We start from the raw sequence: 22,012 nt of genomic DNA on the forward strand, positions 1-22,012 counted from the left end.
CATGTGTGTCTTGCTAGAGTGAAATAACTTCACAGTTGCAGATAGAAGAGAGCATACATTCTTAAGATATATGTCCTTTGTTGTTTTATATAATGCCTCTAACACTTTTTAAAATCCTTTGAAATCTCGTATCAAATTTCAGGTTTGTTTGTTTGTTTGTTTTCCCATAACAGGCACTTCATAATGTTGGTTGCATATGTTTAATCTATGCCCTACTGAATTTTTTTCTTCTCTTCTTTCAGCCTTTGCATGCAAGACTCCTTCCCTTTGACAGTCCAGTCCTGCATCATGCCAAAAGACTGTGAAACCACTGAGTGGTCTTCCTGGAGCCCTTGCTCCAAGACGTGTCGTTCAGGAAGTCTCTCACCAGGATTTAGGAGCAGGAGCCGGAATGTGAGGCACATTGCTATTGGAGGTGGAAAGAAATGTCCTGAACTTCTTGAGAAAGAGGCCTGCATTGTTGAGGAACTTTTGCAGCCATGTCCCAGGTATTGTGCATTCTTTGGCATGAGTATTCGGTGTTCTAGAAAACCTCAGTTTATGTGGTATGGGGATGTTAATGATAATAATAGTAGCTGTGACCCCTAACAGTTGTATCTTTACTCAGTATAGAGATCCATTGTAAGCACTCTAGCACTGTGCGCTAAGAGAATGGGCTGTGTTGATTCTGTGGGTACTAATCCTATTTCTGTGACTTTCCAAATTTGTGAATTTCAGCAAGTAACTTAAGTCTAGTGCCTTAGTTTACTCATATAGCAGTACCGACTTCATCTAGAACCTGGCACATAATAAGGGCTCAATAACCATTGTTTATCATTGCCTGACATGTCACACCTCATTTTTATAACAAGAAGCCACTCATGGTATCTTCATTTTGTACATGAAGCTGTTGATGCTTAAATATTTTTGAGATTACATAGCTAATGGGCAGTGACACACTAATTCTAATGCAGTTCTGTCCCTAATACATGCCACCCTATGACATTGTCTCTAATACAGAGAATTTTAAGGAAAGCATTGACCTAGATTAGCAGCTCTATTTTAATAGTTTTATAATGTTTATATTATGCCTGACTGCAGGTATGACCGTTAGTGGAGGCCTCCAGTATATTTTTCTCTGGGTTGTTGGCTTATGGTAGGCCGAGTTTGATAATGACAGAAGTCATTTGCAGCTGGCTATTCAGAAGTCTTTGGGGGAGAAATTTGTGGTAATTCCTGCTGGACAGCTGCCCTGAGCTCTGTCTGTTAAAAATGTAGCTATTTTAGACAGACCTTTCCTCTTGTTTCTTGTAGTTTGTAGGATCTGAGAATCACTTCCCCAGTGAAAAGTAAAATGAGGCAAAAAAAAAAAAAAAAATCTTCCTGTAGAAATTAATCAAAAAGTCAAACTCAACAGGCATTATTGATGGACTTAGCTATTTTTTGCATCTGAAATAATGTACATATGGGGTGGGGGCAGGAGTAGAGGAATAAAGGGGCAAATTCCTGTTGTCAGATTCTTAGCCACTCATTTCCTCCACTCCACCATTGAAAGCAGTGTATATTCAAGTCCTCATATATCGATTGTTCACTTTTTACCAAGTTGACCCCTTAGATTCATATTATTCTATACCTCAGAAGCAGAAGAGGTAGATATAATTTACGATCCTTTACAGATTAATTTATTATCTCACAGAATTCTCCCTAGTTGTATGAGCATGTGTCCGGTCTTTACAAACACTGATATTGAGGGGCACCTGGGTAGCTCAGTCAGTTATGTGTCTGACTCTTGATTTTGGCTCAGGTTGTGATCTCATGGAGTCCACATCAGGCTCCATGCTGTGTGTGGAGCCTGCTTAAGATTCTCTTTCTTCTTCTCCCTCTTCCCCTCCCCTGCTCACAGTATTGCACTCTTTCTCTCTCTAAAATTAAAATGAAAACACTGATATTGAGAGGAAGCATCAGACCTGGAAATGACATAAAGCCTGAGATCTTTGTTCCTTTTGATTTTGAATAGAAGTGGATTAAAATTATATTGCCATTTATTAATTGTGTGTTTTTTGGGCAAGCTATACAACTTCTATAAGACATTTCCCTTTTCAATAAAACGTGTCTAATTATACTGCCTGTGTTGAGGGTTGAACACCTACAGACTAGGTATGAAAATGTCAGTCCTAGTGCTCAGTACATAGCAGGCACTACCAAGATGGCAACCCTTATTGTTGCTATTTGGAGTGTGCTCATTTCCTCTGGAAAGAGAATACTTCCTTTCCTTTGAAGGCATACTATAGTAATTTATTTATTTATTTATTATTGAAATGTTTTATTTATTTCTAGGAGAGAGAGACAGCGTGAGCAGGGGAGGGTCAGAGAGAGAGGGAGTCACAGACTGAAACAGGCTCCAGGCTCCGAGCTGGCAGTCAGCACAGAGCCCGACACGGGGCTCGAACCCACAAACCGCGAGATCATGACCTAACCGAAAGTCGGAAAGTCGGACGCTTAACCGACTAAGCCACCCAGGCGCCCCCATACTATAGTAATTTAAAGAGGCAAGGAATTATTTCTTCCAGGTAATGTGAAATATTTTTCTCTATGGAGGCCTAATTCAGAATAGTTTTCAATGTTAGACTTCCAGGAATGGAATCTGGGTTTAATGATTAAATTGACATTGATTCCCCTTTCCTTCGTTCCTTACATGAAATGGCTAGTGACCTCTTCCATGTCCATTTTTCCTTCTCTTTCTTTATCAAAAGTGATTACAATTCTCTTAGAAGTCAGAACAATTTCTGATGATCATGAGAAAGTTGAGTTGCATCCATATTTATTAAATAGTGACTACTTTTTATTGAGTACCAACTGTTCACCAATAACTATATCAGAAATCTAACGAAGATTATTTAGAAGAACATAAAATTTCTCATTGAAATAGGATTGTTTTTAGAGTAAAAGGGATGCAAACTGGTGTTGTTCATATTCCAACTGAAGTCTGTTTAGCTTCAAAGTCAGTATTCTTTCCATTACTTTCATGATAATGATAGTGAAGACACATACACAGATAAAGGTGTATATATATACATATTCATGTGTTTATATATATCATTTTTTTTCGAACAAAATAGTGTGGAATGGTAATAACTCAAGATGTATCCAAGATGAATTTCTTTATTGATCTTCATTTTATTGAAACTTAACATCTAAAAATAGGCCTGACAAATTTCATAGGCAATGGACCTGGCCCTCTAGTTCTGCTCTTTGGAAACATTACTGAGTTTGACATCTTTTAAAAACCTTCTCAAATAGTGAATCTGTAGGAAATAGGAATCTTAGAAAACTCACTGAATACCAATCAGTGTTTCCTAGGGAGAATGGCATGTTAGCAACTGATTCCAGGAGAATGCATAAATAACAACAAAATTAACATTGGCTGACATTCTTATTTGTCTGAAATCTGAGCTGTGGCGTCGACCACAGGAAAGCACAAAGGCTGTGTACTAACTTTTGTTTCTAGTGTGACATGGTGATTAAAATTCATTGTGAACAAGGGAAATGGAAACAAAAATCTATTAGGGAACAAGAATGCCCATTTCTCTTTTCCCAGAATTCATGAGCAAATTATATATATCAAGCAATCTAATTCACCATGTTTCTCCCCAGCAGGAAAATGCACATTTCTGTAACTCTTCATGGTGGTTTTCTAAAGTCTCTCCAGAATTCAGTTTGGCTTTTACCTTCCACCGTCTTTGCTGTAAGAAACATGTTCATCCATTCAGTCAATGTACTTTGACCTCTTGCTGTGTGCCAAGTTTGTGATAACCTCAGAGAACAAAATAGTCAAAGTCCTCTCCCTGTCATGGGTCTTAAATTTTAGTGAAGGTATACCAAATAAATATAAAATGAGCTTTATACTGTGTGCATAAGCTATGAAAAAAAAAATCAGACATTACATTAGGGTTACTGGGATGCTGTGATGTGGGGCCAGCTCAAGTTACAGAATTAAACAGGGTCATTACAGAAGCCTCATTTGAACAAGGATATGGTGGGGGAACTTGAAGGAAGTGAGGAAATTAGCCTTTTAAGTAATTAGGGAAAGAATACTCCAAGAAGAAAGAAGGGCTAGAGAAGTACTGTAGGTCCTGCATATTAATATCACTCAAAAAGTTCTTTAGTTACATAGCTTTGGGGGTATTCTTCTCACCAACCGGATTCCACTGGTCAACATTTTTTCTCTAAACACTAGGTGTGCCAATCCCCAAGGCGTGATTCCATGAAAGAAATGGTAAGCAAGAGGAACCCATTCTACAAGTGCTCTCTGAGACCATAATACCTTGGAAGTTCCTTGGGGCAACTAGCTTGAGTAAACTTGAAAGGAGACAGAAGCTAGTCTATGTTATACTAAAAGGAAATTACACAACTATAAAGAAGTTAGTGCAGTACAGCCTTAGGTTTGTCTAAAGAGTATATTTTTAGCCAAGACATGTATAGACTCTGAGAAACCCCTTCCTTCAGCATTATACGGGCTACCTGTAAGTTCGTGTCCATTCCAACATTTAACACTAAGCACTCACACACATTTCATATTATGAAGTGGAGATAGAAGTGAGGGAAATGGGATCAATCTGCTTGTCACTTGTCATCTTTTCTCTTGGTGTGTTTATCTCCTGTCATTGGCTTCAGGACCTTGGGCACTATGCTATTCTCTACCTCAGAACATTGAAAGATATGTGTTTTATAAGCTATCTTGGTCTTGTGTTTCTTCGTATGTCCTGATTAGCATCTGAAGTATTAGATCCTACATCTGAACTAAGAGGATGGTGAAAAACAATCTAAGACTGTAAGTACTAAGTACTAGGGTGGCCCTGTTTACTAGATAGCATAAGGAAAACATTCCATTTATTTATTTATTTATTTATTTATTTAATTTTTTGAGAGACAGAATGAGAGAAAACAGATGAGGGGCAGAGAGAGAAGGAGGGAATCCCAAGCAAGCTTCATACTGTCAGCACAAAACCTGATGCAGGGCTCAAACCCATGAATCGTGAGATCATGGCCTGAGCTGAAAACAAGTGTGGGAAGCTCAACCAACTAAGCCACCCAGGCAGGTACCCCAGGAAAGTATTTTAAATGCTGAATGTCAGATAACTGAGGCATGACCAGATGCTGGAATAGCTGTGACCCAGATCCCTTGTGTTTATATAGAGAGCCCATTCTGGCTGAAGATACTGTAATACACAAAAATATTGAAAAATGTCAACACCTTTCTTGGAAATGACTCCTCAGATGACCCACTGGAAACTTCCCCCACTTCACCAGGAGACAACAGTTTCCAGGCAAAAATGGCTTTTCTTAAATGATCATTTAGAATTTGAAATTGAATAGAAGACAGCACTATTATAAGGTGACAGTGACCGACATAGATTAAAACTCCTTAGCAAATCTTAAGGCAGAAGCTGCATGGTTGACCCTATTACATATACTGTGATATTACTGCACAGACAAACCCCTTTATAAAACATTATTTCATTGTTTGGGTCTGACACCGAATAGATGGGCTCTCATGGTCCATCCCTCCTTGTCTCTGGTATACATGCATTTATCCTTATGATATATCTGTGCAGACTCACACTGAGAAATGTATCTGGATCTCCTGCAGCCTACTTTGATTGTCTGTACAACACCCTTCCCCCACAACCCAGGACCAGCTTGATTCTCCTTAACATCTTTTTAAGGCACTGAACCCAATTTTAGATTTTCCAGATAAAATTCTTTTTCCTTGAGAAAACCCTGGGGATTTGGTGGATCTTTTTAGATGATATTGAAACCAGGGATAGAGCTAAGGAAAAGGATGGTAGGCAAAACTTAGCTTGATCTTTGGCCTCCTTTGCCCATTAGGGTTCTGTAAATGCTAGAACAGGGTTGCTATGTTGTGAAGACATGTTTGTCCAGCACCTGCTTCAGCCTGTCACAATGTTAATTGCTGGGGAATTCAGGATACTGAAAATGTTCAGTCTTTGTTCACTTAGTTCATGTATGTTAAGAATCCTGTAAAAGATCTTCTTTGACTTACAATGGAGTAACCTCTCAATAAACCCATGGCAAGGTGAAAACATTGTAAGTTGAAAATGCATTTACTATACCTAACCTACCAACCATCATAGCTTAGCCTAGCCTACCTTAAATATGCTTAGAATGCTTACATTAGCTTACAGTTGAGCAAAATCATCTAACACAAAACCTTTTTTGTAATAGTATTGAATATCTCATGCAATCTATTGACTACGGTACTGAAAGTGAAAAACAGAATGGTTGCATGGATACAGAATGATTGTAACTATATCTGTGATTTACCCTTGTGATCACGTGACTGGCTGGGAGCTGCAGCTCATTGATCATGCGAGTATCAGACTGCATAGCTCTGGGTGGAAAAAGATCAGAATTCAAAGTATGGCTTCTAGTGAATGTGTCTCACTTTCACATCATCACACAGTCAAAAATTTGTATTTTCAACCATCATAAGTTAGGGACTATCTGTAACATACTCTTTAGAAACTAAAGCATCCAGAACATGTTAACCATATCCTTTAAGAATGTTTATAATAGTTGGTAATGTTCTTACAAATCATCCCATATGTAGGGATGTTTATTTTCTTTTTTGTTTATTTACTTTTTCCTTCTACCTTAGAACGGGTAGCACCTATAAAAACTCCTGGCTCATAGTACATGCTCAAGAAATGATGAATGAATGAATGAATGAATGCTCAAATGTAGGGTAGTTACAGAACAATATTATGGAGAGGGCACTTTATTCTATAATTTTACTTATTATATAATATGTGTGAAGGGTTCAGAGTGATTTCTTATAAAGAATGACTGAAATTGGCATCATAAAGGAGATTAAATAAGAACATTTACCCAGGGCACAGATGGACATGTGAAGCTTGATTTGACATGCTACCCAATGGCCATCTTGCTTCTACTAACTGTGTCTGGTTTTCCAGATAAAGAAGTTTCTGTTTTCGTTCAGTTATAAGAGTAGCGACAGAAAGGGTGGGAAATGAGATCACAGTCTGAGTTTGTAAAAGTTTGCCTTCCAGAACAGAACAGCATGCATATCACCTACTGCATCTTCTGAATCTTCTCCCCTTGATCATCTACCACAGCACAAACACCCTGTACCTAATAGGAACTCAGTACCTTTTTTTTAAAATTAATTAATGGATTCATTAAGGATGCTTTCAGTGTTATTGTTTTGCTGTTAACTGTTTTAATGAAGCAGCTTTTCTGTATCATATGAGGAATAAAGGAGCCCTCAGGAGACTCTGTGTTAGACAAGAAACAATAGTTTCAAATATCTATAAGTGGTTTCAACAGAAGAAGACAGACGCTTTATTGAGTCTATCTTTTACTGGTACATATTGTTTCATGAGTCCCTATTGTGCCACTTTAAGTCCTCTTGGATGGAAGATTTGTTCCCCTGTTAGTGTAAGAAAGTTAACGTACTGCTAAGTGCTGTGCATAGCGATAGAAGTCTATTAATAATACATATGTGGACTTTGGCTAGCAAAGCCATCTGCTGAAGGGCAAAGAGCTTTGCACTTCAGAGTAGCTTTCCGTAATCAATAGTCCCACTGTATTCAATAAAAAATTACTAGAGCATAAAATATATAAAGCTTGATCCGTTCCCTTTATTTTGGTCGTCTATTCAGCAAAAAAATGACAAGTCAATTCTTTTCTAAATGCATTTACAACTTTAAAAGGACAACAGACATTATCATAAATTAGTCATGCTGCAGTACACTGATTTTTAATACACGCACATTTAATTTGAATACCTTGCACTAGGGTTTCAATTCCAAGAGTGTTTGCAAATCTATATGTGCTTAGTCAAAACATGACCACTAACTAATACAATTATTCTTTCAATCTGTCAGCATTAAATCGCTTAAGATTCTGTTCCATGTTGCTTTGCTTTAAATCCAGGTCTTTAGAAGGAGAAAAGAAATCCACCCATTAAGCAATTCTAAGTCTTGTGAAAGTGATAAAGCATACATTCTGAAGGGCAGAGGTTGCTATAAAACTCTGATGGTCCTGCCATCCTGTTGCTATTAAAATCACTTCATGTCACATTAATAGGATGGAGGTCCTTTAAAAATAGTTGCTAAATGTGCCTCTTTTTCTAATTTTGGCTTTGCTAATTTTGGATATCTCTACTCATTGCTTCACAGCAATGAATTCATTCTTTACTCCTTCTGCTACCCCCCCTTCCATTTGAAGAACAATTTAAGTACAGAATTCCTTAAGTTAGACAACATCACTGTCTGGAAGACAAGCTGGTTATCTTGGCAATTGAATTGTAGTGCCTTGAATCACTTTTCCTAGTCCAGAATTTGTCTTCTATATCTCTTAATAGGAATATATGTATTCCTGTCATTAGAAATTTCTTTCTTTGACTTAATCTTGGTTTCTTCTTTTTTTAAGCTGCATTATACTTCTTTAGAATGATAACATATTTAGTATTAATATTTTCATTATTTACTTTATTCCAGTATGGTTAATATACAGTGTTTTATTAGTTTCAGGTGTATAATGTCATGATTCATCAATTCTATACATCACCTAGTGCTTATCACAGCCAGTACAGTAGTAAATTTTAATATATATCATGCGGATATATTTATTGATCATTTCCCAAGAGGAGGCTTAAATTATAGGGACCATATAAGGACATTGGGCAATGAATTTCAGGCATGGGAGAAGAGTTTGGAAAATAGATTCTAGAAGGTAAGTGAAGAAAAACTGAATTTCATAGTTATATGAGGTTTCCCTGATTTCTGGGTTCTTGTTCCCTTTTCTGGGCTGTCTCATTTAAGAACTCGGTGCCAACCTGCTAGGAATTTACCCAAGGGATACAGAAATGCTGATGCATAGGAGCACATGTACCCCAATGTTCATAGCAGCACACTCCACAATAGCAAAAACATGGAAAGAGCCTAAGTGTCCATCAACAGAAGAATGGATCAAGAAGATGTGGTTTATCTATACCATGGAATACTACATGGCAATGAGAAACAATGAAATCTGGCCATGTGTAGCAACATGGATGGACCTTGAGGCGGTTATGCTGAGCAAAATAAGTCAGGCAGAGAAGGACAAATATCATATGTTTGCACGTATAGGAGGATTAGGAGGAACTTAACGGAGGACCATGGGGGAGAAGAAGGGGGGAAATGGTGGGGGAAAGGGAGAGAGGCAAACCATGAGAGACTCTTGAATGCTGAGAGACAAACTGAGGTTGATGGATGTGGGGGGGAGGGGGGAGATGGGCATGGAGGAGAGCACTTGTGGGGATGAGCACTGGGTGTTATATGGAAACCAACTTGACAATAAACTGTTTGTAAGAAAAAAAAAAAAGAACTCGGTGCCAACATACTGTGGTGCTAATACTTGGGGAAAAAACAATTTGGAATCATTCTTCACTCCTCCCATTCTCTCTCATCTCTATCTAATCCATTATTAGAAGGCTGTCCCTGCCTTAATAGCATATCCTGAATCTGGTCACTTCTTACCACATTCGCATGACTGCCACAGTTGAAGCCATGATCATCCTTCCTAGATGGACAAAGGCCTCCAAATTTGTCTACCTCCTTCACATTCCCTATAGACTGTTCTTCACTCAGTAGCCAGGGTGATCCTTTAAAACTTTAAATCACACTATATTACTGTTCTCCTCAAAACTCTGTAACGATTTCCTAACACATCTAGAATAATACTCACAGTCCTAACTGTAGCCTGTTAGGTTACAGGCTACCCTAGGCTAGCCTAGGTTTATAGGCTGCCTCCTGACTACTCCTCATTTTCTCTCCCTCTTATCCTAACCCACCTGATGTAGCCACACTGGCTTCTACAGTACCCTAGAGAGTGCCAAGCACTCTGCCTCCCTGAGAACTTCGGATGTGCTCTTCTCTGGCCCTGGAACGCTCCCTGCCCACTCATTCCCTCATGTCCTGCAGGATTCTGATGACTTCCCTGGTCATGGCACCAAAATAGCTCTTTCTTCTCCATGTTATCTGATGCCATGTTATGTATGATGCATTTCCTTCTGTCTGACATAGTAGAAGATAATCTTCTCAGGGTCAGGGGCTTTGTCTTGTCCACTGCTGTACGTTTCTATTGTCTGAAATCTTGCCTGCCACATAGTTGGAGCTCGGGAATTATTTCTTGAAAGAGAGGATGAATAAACATAGTTGCAGAAGTGTTTCCTTACTGTTTGAGCAGGCCTCTTTCTTTTTCTAGGGAGTCCTTCTCTTTAGCCCTCCCCCTGCCTTCAGGCTCCCATAGATAACTTTATGTCAACTAAAATGCCCTTCAGTTGTTTTCTTTGTGCATTCAGTATCTGAGTTATCAGCACTCGGGTTCTCAGTCTCAGAGGTCAGGTTCCAGAGTGGCTGGTAGTGTCCTCTGTCACTAATCAAGGGGACATTGGAGCTGTTTACGCATGAATGGATCATGACAAGTTTACCTAACATTCAGAATCAGCATGGAGCAAGAGGGAGAATTTGATTTCAGGCCTCTTAAAAAAGTTATCTTCTGTACATTTTAATGGGCATTTTAATTTTAATAATTAGAGATCCTTTAATGGGGCTTATATATTATTTCTCTTTTTTAAACGTATAGCCTGAAAGCAACAATATTTGACCCTATGTGACTCAATTATAAATTGGCTATAAAATATTCTCAAACTTTATTTTTGTCTGAGACTGAAAGAAAAAAATATATATTGGCTGGGTAAAACATTATCAGTTAATTGTCACTGACTATATCTTTGTCACCAACAAAAGGATGCATTTCTTTTTCTTTTTTCTTTTTTTTTCTTTTTTTTTCTTTTTACTTTGGTTCAGAACACACTTCCTCAGACCGAGACCAAGACTTACTTGTCCTCGTAATAGCTGGATGGGTAGAGGTAGCTACCTATTGCCCACTGAACTTGTTTTCAATATCCTTGGATTATGTTTCATTGGTTTGCCATTTGCTATTTTAATCGACCTGATATTTCATGAAAAAAAATAAATCTGACTTAGAATCTTGCTCTTCCAATTACTTACGACCTTGGAAGAATTACTTCTTTTTTATTCCAATGATCCTATCTGTAAAAGCAGAAATAATATTTTCCTCAGGGATTGTTAGGAAAATTTAATGAGGTAACACACCTATTTGTGTCAGTGGAGTGCCTGGCACGGAGTAGGCATACAGAAGATATTGGTTGTTGTTATTAATACTTGAAGGCTATGTCATGATACTCTAGTAGTCCAAATAAATTAATGCTTTGGCTCTTGTGTTCAGACAGAACGTTTGAAAAAAGCAAATAGATCCTATGCAGTCACATTGCTAAGGGGCTATGAGGATTGACTAATGTCTTTCATCCCATGCCTGTCTACTTGAGGCATTTCCACAATCGATTACAAAACGCTATGTGCCCACAGGAAGTAGGACTCTGGCCTTTGAGACTCCCCATATTTTCCTTCTAAACAGAAGGACAAAAAGAGGGTGTGTTAAAAGGCATCAGAATTGGGAGAGAGATGGAGGAAAAGGCCTGCTCTTTGACAGGGACTTCACCATTAAAGAGAGCATGCCGCATGCCAGGCAGTCAGGAAGCCAAATCTTGTCCGGAGGCTGGAGGACCATCACTGTAACAGCCTCTAAAGGAGCAAGTGAGTACCAGTTAGCCAAAAGGACTCCTTTGATTTCTCATTCTGTCAATTCCTGGAGACATTTCCCCAGGTTGATAGAGTTTAGACGTTCAGTTTTCATGATTGCGGAGTGACCTGTGACTAGACATAGATAGTGCTTTTGAAAAAAAAAAAGTAAAGAGAATGAAGGAGTGTGAAAGACAGATTTTAAAAAGGAATAAAGGAGTCCTTACCTGGTTAGCATTCTCCCTCTGCTGCTGCTTGGTTGGTATTTTCTCTGAGGTGGTAAACAATAGCAATAGTGATAAATGCCTTATATTTCTTTAAAGAATTTGTCATTTGCCAGTGAGTGGAATTTGGGTGTTGTTGGTTAATGAGCGACCAACAGGATTTTTGTTACTTTACATAAAACCATAGTCATTAAACTTTTCTTCTCATTTTTCTCCATAATAACTTCCAAAATTCCTCCATTGCTAATTTTTATAGGGTCATGATAAATTAATTGAAAAAGCTATTCATACAGCATGACCCATTCCTTTCAAACAAGCAAAAAAAAAAAAAAATGCTGTGACTTGCTGTAATTCTGAACTCTATGTTTCTTTTATGCTCTTTGCTGAACTTTGGTTGCTGGAAATTAGACCATAGTATTCCTGGATCTCTAATGTTAGGATGTGATGAAATCAGTGAAATCCTCATTTATAAAATGTTAATGTGTGTGTGTGTGTGTGTGTGTGTGTGTGTGTGTGTGGTGTTTTCTGTGGCAGCAAGGGCCAAAACTTACATGTAGAAGGACAGAAGCAGAAAGGGAATTAGCATTTACTGAACATCTATTCTATGCCATGTTCAGCATTTGGTATTATGATGCCTATTTTAAAGATGGGAAAACAGAACTGGGCCAAGGTCACATGCCTACTAAGTGGCAGGGCATAGTTCAGTTGAGCTCTAAAGCATGGCTGTTGTCTGTACTACACTGTTCCCTTTTCTGCCTAGCTTGTTTGTTAACTATATCATAGGAACCTTCTACTCAACTGCTGTAGCTGACCCCGTCCTAGTGGCCAGAGAGCTCTTTGGCTCAGGAACCTTTGGAAGAAAAGGATCTGAAGTGAAACCTTGGCAACCATCCATCCCAACAAACCCTTACTTCATTGCACTTTGCACTGAAATACAGAGCCATCTGCCCTGAGACTCAGAGACATGAGGGACAAGCTTTCTGCTTGAGTGAATGTGGAAAACAGGGTGAGAATTTTTAGTGAGGAGAAGAGGTTTCAGAAGTTTGCCTCTGGAGAAGACCTGCCTTTGGAAATAACCAAACTTTTCTCAGTCTATTACTTCCAGGAACTGGAAACAGATTATTGTCTGTATTGCATGCATAAGCAGAATCTGCGCTGTGCACTCCAAAGTCTTGTCCAGCCTACTAATTTGCCAGCCTGAGAGAACCATGTGAGGCAGAGGGAGAAGAGTTGTATCACAGTGAACTCCTCAGGATTGCCCAAATCCTTTTTCTACAATAGGCTTTTCATAAGACTTCATGGGAGCACCTGGGTGGCTCAGTCGGTTAAGTGTCCAACTTTAGCTCAGGTCATGATCTCACAGTTTATGGGTTTGAGCCCCACGGGACCCTGCACTGATAGCTCAGGGTCTGGAGCCTGCTACAGATTCTCTGTATATGTGTCTCTCTCTGCCCCCTCCCTCTCAAAAATAAATAAACATTAAAAATTTTAATTATAAGACTTCATGATTGTTAGGTCTTCAAGCTTTTTAAAATGATGACATACATTTGTCACTATTAGGTTTCTGGGAGGTTTGCTTTGTTATTTCGATTTCTGTGACTTGACTTCAATTTTACTCTAATCTCTGAAAGGCCAGCGTTTGAGTGACACACACTGGTTTTTATTGCTGTTTTATTTTCCTTTTAAGCAGTCACAATGCTGAGAAATTTTTCCTCAAATCTGAAATGGGACAGCAGTTATAAGAATGTTCTTAGGTTTCGTTTATTGTTCTAGAAGTTAATGAGTCTATTGGTATTTATGTGAATGCTGTAGGGTTCTATTAATGCTGTGGGCTTGAAGAATGTTGTAATAACCCACTGAAGGAAATTCTGTCTGAAATAATTCTCCAGGTCTGAGTGCAGTGCTGTTACGGTTGTTTTGTTTTCTGCAAGTTGTGTTCAGACTCTCTTGTCTTTTCTCTCGATATCTGTATGCGTGCGTGCAGGTGTATGTATATGTCTGTGTCTTTTAGTATGTATCTTAACCAGTTTTAAACCAGGAAGAATATATTCCTAAGTCAGTTTAAATAACAGCATGTCTGCATATATAAAACACTCATTGGTTAAATATAATGGGCACATTGTTAACTCATTTTTAGTATGTATACCTTTATTCCATTGGAGTCAAACAAGTGGAAATACTGTCCTATATCAAGAAGGTTGAAAAGTTGGTCATCCCTATCCATTTAAAATCATATAACCCCAAATCCACACATTCACACACCACTCTACTAATTTTACTTTGTTTTTTTAAATAGTTTATTGTCAGATTGGTTTCCATAGAACACCCAGTGCTCATCCCAACAACTGCCCTCTTCCATGCCCATTACCCCTCTTCCCCTCTCCCCAACCCCCATCAGACCTCAGTTTGTTCTCGGCTTTCAAGAGTCTCTCATGGTTTTCCTCCCTTCCTCTCCCCCACTATTTTTCCCCTTCTTCTCCCCCATGGTCCTCCGTTAAGTTCCTCCTAATCCTCCTATACGTGCAAACATATCGTATCTGTCCTTCTCTGCCTGACTTATTTCGCTCAGCATAACACCCTCAAGTTCCACTACCCTACTAATTTTAAAAGGCCAGCTTTTTCACCCAGTCATCTAGAAGTTTGTGAAGTGTTACCCCATGACAAGTTCACCTGCTATGGAACAGGCTCATTGGGTTTCTGCCTCCTTCGTCTGATTCTCCCTCTTTTAGAGCACCAGGGGTGAGGCACATCTCCTGTGTATCCACATTTCCTTTCTTCATTTCTCTCATCCCATACTGCCACCAGGAGAGGCTGCTGTGATTTTTTCCTCCTAGAAAATAAGAAGGATTTATTATTCAAAGCCAATTGACTTTTTAAAAAAGCCAATTGACTTTTTTTTAAATCTATAGGTAAAGATTTGGCCCTAGGAAGAGGGATTATTACATGCATATGATGTCGTGACTTAAGGTTTCTTTAGAATCTTATACTTTCCTTCCTTCTTCTTCTTCTTTTAAATAAACCAAACCAAACAGGTATTCCTGGAGGACCTCTGAATGGAAAGAATGCCAAGTCTCTCTTCTCCTCGAGCAGCAGGACCCCTACTGGCATGTGATGGGACCCATTTGTGGAGGTGGGATCCAGACCCGGGAGGTGTACTGTGCCCAGAGCACGCCAGCATCCACCGCACAGAGGGCCAAGGAAGGTAGGCAGCAAATTCCAGGGACAGATGGTGCAGCTGATTGGCAAGGAAATCAACTCTAAAGTCATCTCTGCATATTCTTCTTGACATAATGGACCCTCAGCACTCACAGATTTAATATTTGTTTTGTTGAGAATTTGTAAACCAGTCCTAGGTTCTGCTACTTATAATAAGTGGCAATAGTTAAACCTAATAGCAATAATAACGTTAGCCTCAAAAGATCATTGTGAAAATTAAATCAGTGCATACATCTAAGAGCTGTAGCAAAAATGAATTGGTACAAGCTAAGGGGCTGGTAGGCTGGAGTGAGTAACTGGTTATGAATTAGTAGCATTCTTTTTTCTTTATCCTACCAAGAGTGCTGTTTTTGTGAATTTGTGAATGTGGGAGTTTCTACAGGCCTATCACTTTCAGACATCCAGGATCCCTTATTTTACTGGCGTATTTTAAATAACATGAATATGAGTAGAAGAAGGAGACAGAGGAGGAGAGAAAACAACCTTCTCCATTGTAGGCTCTGACAGGCATGCACAACCTCAGCAATAGTCCATTTGTTTTAGAGCTTGAGGCAAGGATCACATACAGGGACTGAAAAACCAGCTCAGGTTTATTTCAGTCCATTGATTGAAAAGCTGAAGTGAGCAGGAATGCTTCCGCTCTAGAAGAACGCGTGGCATCACAGCCACATTGGAGGACATGGCAGTGTCCTCCACAGAAGTAGTTGAGGTGGGAATGTTTTCTTGAGTGTTCACAGAAATTCCCTACTTGTAGAAGTCAAGATATATGCTTTCTGGGCATGGAAATGCATCCATTTTACCCTATAATGTTTTTCATACCAGGTACATTGTGTGTGTGTGTGTGTGTGTGTGTGTGTGTGTGTGTGTGTGACATAGCCTCTTGACATTCTAAAGGCAGCTATGACCATAACCTTGGATAATTTAACTTCTCACTTCCAGATGGATTCTTTACAGAATCATTAGAGTTTGCCTCAGTAATTAAAATTACAGAATCACATTCACAGAGCTAGAATTATTTTAAAAACAGTAAATAAATTTTCTTCCTTATCTAATGTCACTTTTAGAAAGTGACGATTTACACACACTTTGTGTTCCAGGGTAGAACGTGACAATACTTACTTTTGTGACTTTGGAAGAACAGAATTTAGATAAAGAGCTCTAGATTATTCTTTAAAACCTTGGTAATTCTTTGGCCCACCTTCTCTTTTCTTGTCATTTAGTGTTGTCTATAGCACTAGGGTTTTCAAGGGTCAGAGAGTGTGTTAAGGACACGATATAACTTACTACTTACCTTGGTGGTCATTAACAAAGGCTTTATTTTGCTTTTGTATAGAAGTGAATGAGAGACATTGCTAAGCTATTACTTTCCTTTCTTATAAATGCCTTAATTTCCTACTGTTATCATTTATAGATATACCTTGAGACCTCTGGCAACATAAGAATTTCTTCTTGGTTCAAGTTAAACACAAGAGAATAACTAAATTGCTCTTTATGAGACCAATGAGTGTGTTTGCCCAATGAAAGAGGCCAAATTTAAGTATTGCTAACCTTTTCTGCTAATGCAATCATAAAGGCCAAAATTGGTGACAGTATTTTGCATTTCAGTTTCTGTGAACATCAGCTTTTTTTTTTTAATTTTTGTTGGATTGTAGAGGGAAAAGGAACTTTAATAGCATTGATTTTGGAAACTCTTTTCTCAGTGACAATTACTTTCCCATAGGTTAATTTTTCTTTAAACTCTAGGATACTCTGTTCAGTCTTTGAACTGAAATTGCTTGACTTACCGTCCCTACAAAATCCCACCATCTACTATGAGTTAGTTGTTCTGCATTTCGATAACCTGATCTTAGGGGAACACAACCCTCGGGGAAATACCAGCAATGAGTAAAAACAAACAAACAAAACCACACCAAAATAAACAACAACTAAAAATCATCAGCCCACAAACCAAGACCCATTTCCACTGATCTCTCATGCAATAGAATGAAATCAAATCTAGATTACAGAATAAAAAAAAAAAAAAAGCTAATTCTCTCCCACAAGGCCTCCTAGTTTCTTGTGTACGCTGGATGCTGAGGCTAAATTCTGACTTTGATGCAGATCTGTTGGTGACTTCTTAGTGATGTCCCATTCCCCATTTGACCTCAATTCATGGTGGTTATAGAAATGACATAGTATCTATGGCATATTTCCCTGGTTCTTTTGTTCAGTGTTCATGTGATGTTTTAAATGCAGCCAAAATAGTGCTATAACAATCAATATGAGAAGCATTACCTGTAATAATAGCCAAGCCAATAGAATTGGGAATGAAAATGTAGAAGAATATTTATGATTTTGTTTACCAGTTATTATTGTGGAGAGAATTGTGCTTTTCTTTTATAATTCAGAAATACTAGCAAGAGTGATGCTTATCTGTAAATCTAAAAGTTTGGTTTAGAGAGAGCATTTTCTTCTTGTGCTTTTCTGAAATGAAATTAAAGCCACTCAGCCTGCATTCAAGCATTGTTTCTTAAGAGATAAAACATTGAGATAAAGAACACACCTTCAAAATCTAATAAAGACTGGGACATAGTTATTTTCCGTTCATGAAAACATGGCCTAGAGACTGAGATATCAACAAATATGGAGTGAAATGGTACAGAGATAGAATGTATTTATATGGCAAAGAAAAAATACCCCCTCCAAAAAAATTAAGTAAAAATTGGAGAAAGGTATTGGTATGGTCATAGTTGAGAAGAACACTCCCTGAATTTTTTTCTTATTTAAGATTTATTATTTGGCATTAAATGGACACAACTCTTTTAAGAATGGGACATCAGTTGTGTCCTCCACTACAGTGAGATTAAATAGTTCTTGAAAGTCTTATGTATTTATCAATTTGGGTCCAGAGTTGACATAAGGAAGTATATGGTCAGAACAGGGAATTTATCCTAAAATGCCAAGTAGTATGTAGCAATTTAGTGTATTTTGGGTCTCAGTAACAAATGGAGACTTAACTGTTTGAGTTGCAGGCTTTAATTTTCAACTGTATAGAATTTTGACAAGCCACATAAATGTTGTTCCAAGCTTCCAGATTGTTATATTGTTTTTAAATATATTGATTAGGTGAGTAAAGAGTAGATGAAAAATCACACTTTTTTTTTCCAAAAAGTAATTTGTTAAGTACCATGTTTTAGGCTATGTACAAGACACTCATATGATGGTGCTTCTCATTACTTTACAGGTTTTTTTTTTTTTTTTAAATTGGAACAACAGTTGAACTGAGAATTATGCTATAGTGTTGTAAGTAATGTTATATATATATATATATAGCATATATATATATATAGGCCATAGGAGAAGTGTGTTTATGGCATTTTCTCTTTCTTCATGCTAAAAGAAAAGCAGAGATAACTGGATGAAATAATCTTCATTAGTTAACAACAGGCTATTTGATGGAAGTTCACATGAGACAAAAAGAAGATAATTGGCCTATAGATATTGGCCATCTATCTATCTATCTGTATATATATAATGGATAAAACCATTCAGTGATGTGTGAGAACCCTGAGGTTTTCATAAAGGAGGTAATACTCAAAGAGAGTCTGTGGGATCATTGGGAGCGCTGTGAGTGAGGGCCGAGGGAACATATGGGAAGGAACAGAGACATTTGTGTTCAGTGGTAGCATGTGAATTGGTGTGAGGGGAGCATAGGGAATCAGAACTTGACAGTGACCCTGAAAACCTAGGCCTTTGGGGCTGTTCTAGAGTTAAGACTTTGTTTTTGAGAATGCGGATACAGCTTTTCTTTCCCTACTACAGGTTTTTAAGCAGAGAAGAAGTATCATATTCTTAGCTGTATAGAAGAATATATGAATGTCAGTATACCAAGAGAATTCTCAGAAGTGCTCATCTCCTACTTACAAACTTATTTGATTATCCAAGAAGTTTTTGAGATATGAACTAAAGTAATTTACATTATAAACAGATGAATAGATTTCATAAGGGTCAGTTGAAGGAATTATCTATTCCACCATCATTTGAAGGCCTAGAAATGTCCTTTACATGTCTTTAGAAATTGGTTTTAAAGTCAATAAGCTCATTTGGGTTTGAGAATAAAGTTTAAGGAAAAGATGCACTTAGAACTACCTTTAGTGTTGACTGTTAGGGGAGAAGTGTGTTTATGGCATTTTCTCTTTCTTCATGCTAAAAGAAAAGCAGAGATAACTGGATGAAATAATCTTCATTAGTTAACAACAGGCTATTTGATGGAAGTTCACATGAGACAAAAAGATAGAAGACAATTGGCCTATAATCGTTATACTTTGAAAAAAAAATCCTCAATGTTGGGGTTATGGGTATAGGAGAAAATCAGTATATGTATACTTCAAATATATATGTATATCTCAAATATTCTCTCTAAATATTTTCCCCAAAGGTGTGAAAACCGAGAAAAGTTTAGAAAAATAATATTAGATATTTAAAGGCAATTAGGTGACCAGGAGTCTAAATTGAGATTGATTTTTACCTGTTCTGTTTCATTGCTTGTGTATCTCAGTTTAGTGATTTTTTTTAATCAAGTATAACAAACTTATCCTACTGTGATTTAGCAAATGTTTATTGAATTACTGTACTTAGCAAAAATATTGAAGGTTCTTACTTTAGTACTCATGAAATTATCAGGCTGTTCTTGACATTAAAAATGTCTTAATTTGTTTATTAGCTCAAGGTATAATTCACATGATTGAAATAGGAATATGATATTTCCAATTCTCTTACCAGTGATATTTCGGTGTGCCAGTACTGTTGTACTAAGCCCACACCCTTGTCACAACACATCATTTTTTGCCTGATATTATTGTCTTTGTCACTCATTAGTCTATAAAGCCCTTGAAGGCCATTCTTAGGGTCCCACTTTGTATTCCCAAGTGCCAGTGCCCGTCATGTAAATGGAAAATTGCAAATGTATGTGGAATTCAAAATGAAAAGTTCATCAAGTGAGAGAGTGATATATTAAGTTTTGTTGGATTATTTTTGCTTTATGAAAAACACTGATTTACTGTTAAAACCAAAATGATCTATTGTATGGATGTCAGCATTCCTTGTGAAGTCCAGAGAGCCTGGAATGGAATCAGATAAAATGGAAGATCTGAGGATTATGAAGTGATGGAAATGGTCTGTGGGGAAAGATTGAGGAAGAAAGCAAAGGAGAAAAAAAGGAGGGTCACTGGGTCAAGGAGATCAGCTTGGACTGAAACTGAGTGGCTTCACTGAGTGATGTTGACCCATGGCACTACGTGGTTGATTTCTGAATAATTTCCAGAGTTAAATATATTCCTTTTTTTCTCCAGAGAAAAGAGATTATGTAAAGCATAAATGATCTTAAATTATTTATGTCCATCAGTTTTAACTGATCAAAATAAGTTTTGATTTTTAACAATCTAGGAGGGGAAGTGAGACAGTCAAAAAGTACGTGCAGATGTGACGTAAGGATCTTAAGAGAGAATGAACATTTTAGGGAAGGAAAGATTAAACCAGCAGCATGTGGAGGATATAGGGTAGGTTCACAAAGAAGAAAGCTTTTACATGGTGTTTAGACAGGTGCTCAGGCCAAGGGTACAGAATCTTAAGTGAATGAAACACGGTTGGAATAAAAGTACAGAAGTATAAAGTCACAGAACATACTTAGCAAAACCAGTAATTAACTTGGGTCTGAATGTGGAGTAGCTGAAGGTAATCACTGTGGGTCTAGGGTAGCCAGGTAGGATTCTAGACTACGTGGTATTAGGCCTTATGATAATCATATGATGATATGGTAGGAGTTACACTATTACCTTCTTTATCCTTGTCCAACACCTTGGGCTCCAATAACTTTAACTTTCTAGGCCTTGGGAAGCAGGCTCTGACTGACCAGTGACCTATAGTCTCCCACTCCACCACCTCCCCCTCCAACACAAACTTACTCTCTGGCTCTGGCCATCACCTGGATTACTGCTCCCTCTTAGACATTGCTCTTTCTGGGAACCTTTAAAGACCACATAGGGTCTCTGGTCTTCAGTGGTCAAAATACTGTATTTCTCACCTCACTGTAGTTGCTTGTGTGTGTGCACTATTAAGCAGGCCTCTACACAAGGTCAGGGACCCTATCTGTTGTCCACTGTTATTTGCCCAGCACTCAGCACCATCTCTGGCACTTAAAAGACACTTGGAACAGTTAGAGATTCAAGATTTGCCTCTTCATATATTCCTTTACCACCTTCTTCTTACTTTCTCTTGGTTGATGCTCTATAAGCATCGTGGCTGCTAGTCCACTTTCAGACCTGGATAAGATGCCACATCATGATGTGTGGACTCTGGTTTCCTGAGGAGCAGCTGAAGCACTAGGTGTTGCAACCTGGCAGTGGCGCAGATTTTGCTCCTAAAGGGGTGAACCTCCACCAAAAGGAAACAGGATTTAGGAGAGAGCCTGGCTATCTCCATGCACCTGTATATTATTCGAGTATATTCTTGCAATCCTTCCAGAGAAATTCTCTTTTCCAAATACAGAACCCACTCTATATCTTTGGGGTTTAATACGAAATGGTAGCTACCACAACAACACATCACATAGCATTTCTTCATATTTTCCTAGCTTTGTGCCTCCCGCTTTCTCTCACTGCCTCCTGACCTTGCACGTCCCAGATGAAGTAGTAATGCCTGAATTCTCATTGCAGCCTCTGCTTTCTAGAGACTCAGCCACAGCCAAACAATGAGTATGTGTCCAAAGAAAGAATGAAAGGCACTGTTTCTAGGGATTTACTATACTCATCTACATGAGACCTGGTACAAGCCTGAAGTACGGTGAGGGCTGTAAACAACTCTTTTCACTTTTCATATTCCTTCTCTCTTCTCTGCCAATCTCATTTTTCTTCCTCTTCTTTTATA

The 22,012-nt window shown here is 38.2% G+C and overlaps 1 protein-coding gene across 1 annotated transcript in view; it reads left to right on the top strand.

Annotated features, from left to right (window-relative positions):
• Positions 1–242: 242 nt before the first annotated feature.
• Positions 243–22,012, top strand: part of LOC120227287 (thrombospondin type-1 domain-containing protein 7B-like) — a gene marked incomplete at both ends in the record, with an annotated part of 80,433 nt that continues 58,663 nt past the window's right edge. Inside the window, 2 exons of the mRNA XM_039225427.1 lie at positions 243–488; positions 14,926–15,095. Coding sequence (XP_039081358.1) covers positions 243–488; positions 14,926–15,095 — 416 coding nt within the window. The remainder of the gene's footprint in view (positions 489–14,925; positions 15,096–22,012) is intronic.

This window comes from Hyaena hyaena, unplaced genomic scaffold, assembly GCF_003009895.1.
Source record: "Hyaena hyaena isolate Hyena2069 unplaced genomic scaffold, ASM300989v1 scaffold_2152, whole genome shotgun sequence".
Classification (NCBI taxonomy): Eukaryota; Metazoa; Chordata; class Mammalia; order Carnivora; family Hyaenidae; genus Hyaena; species Hyaena hyaena.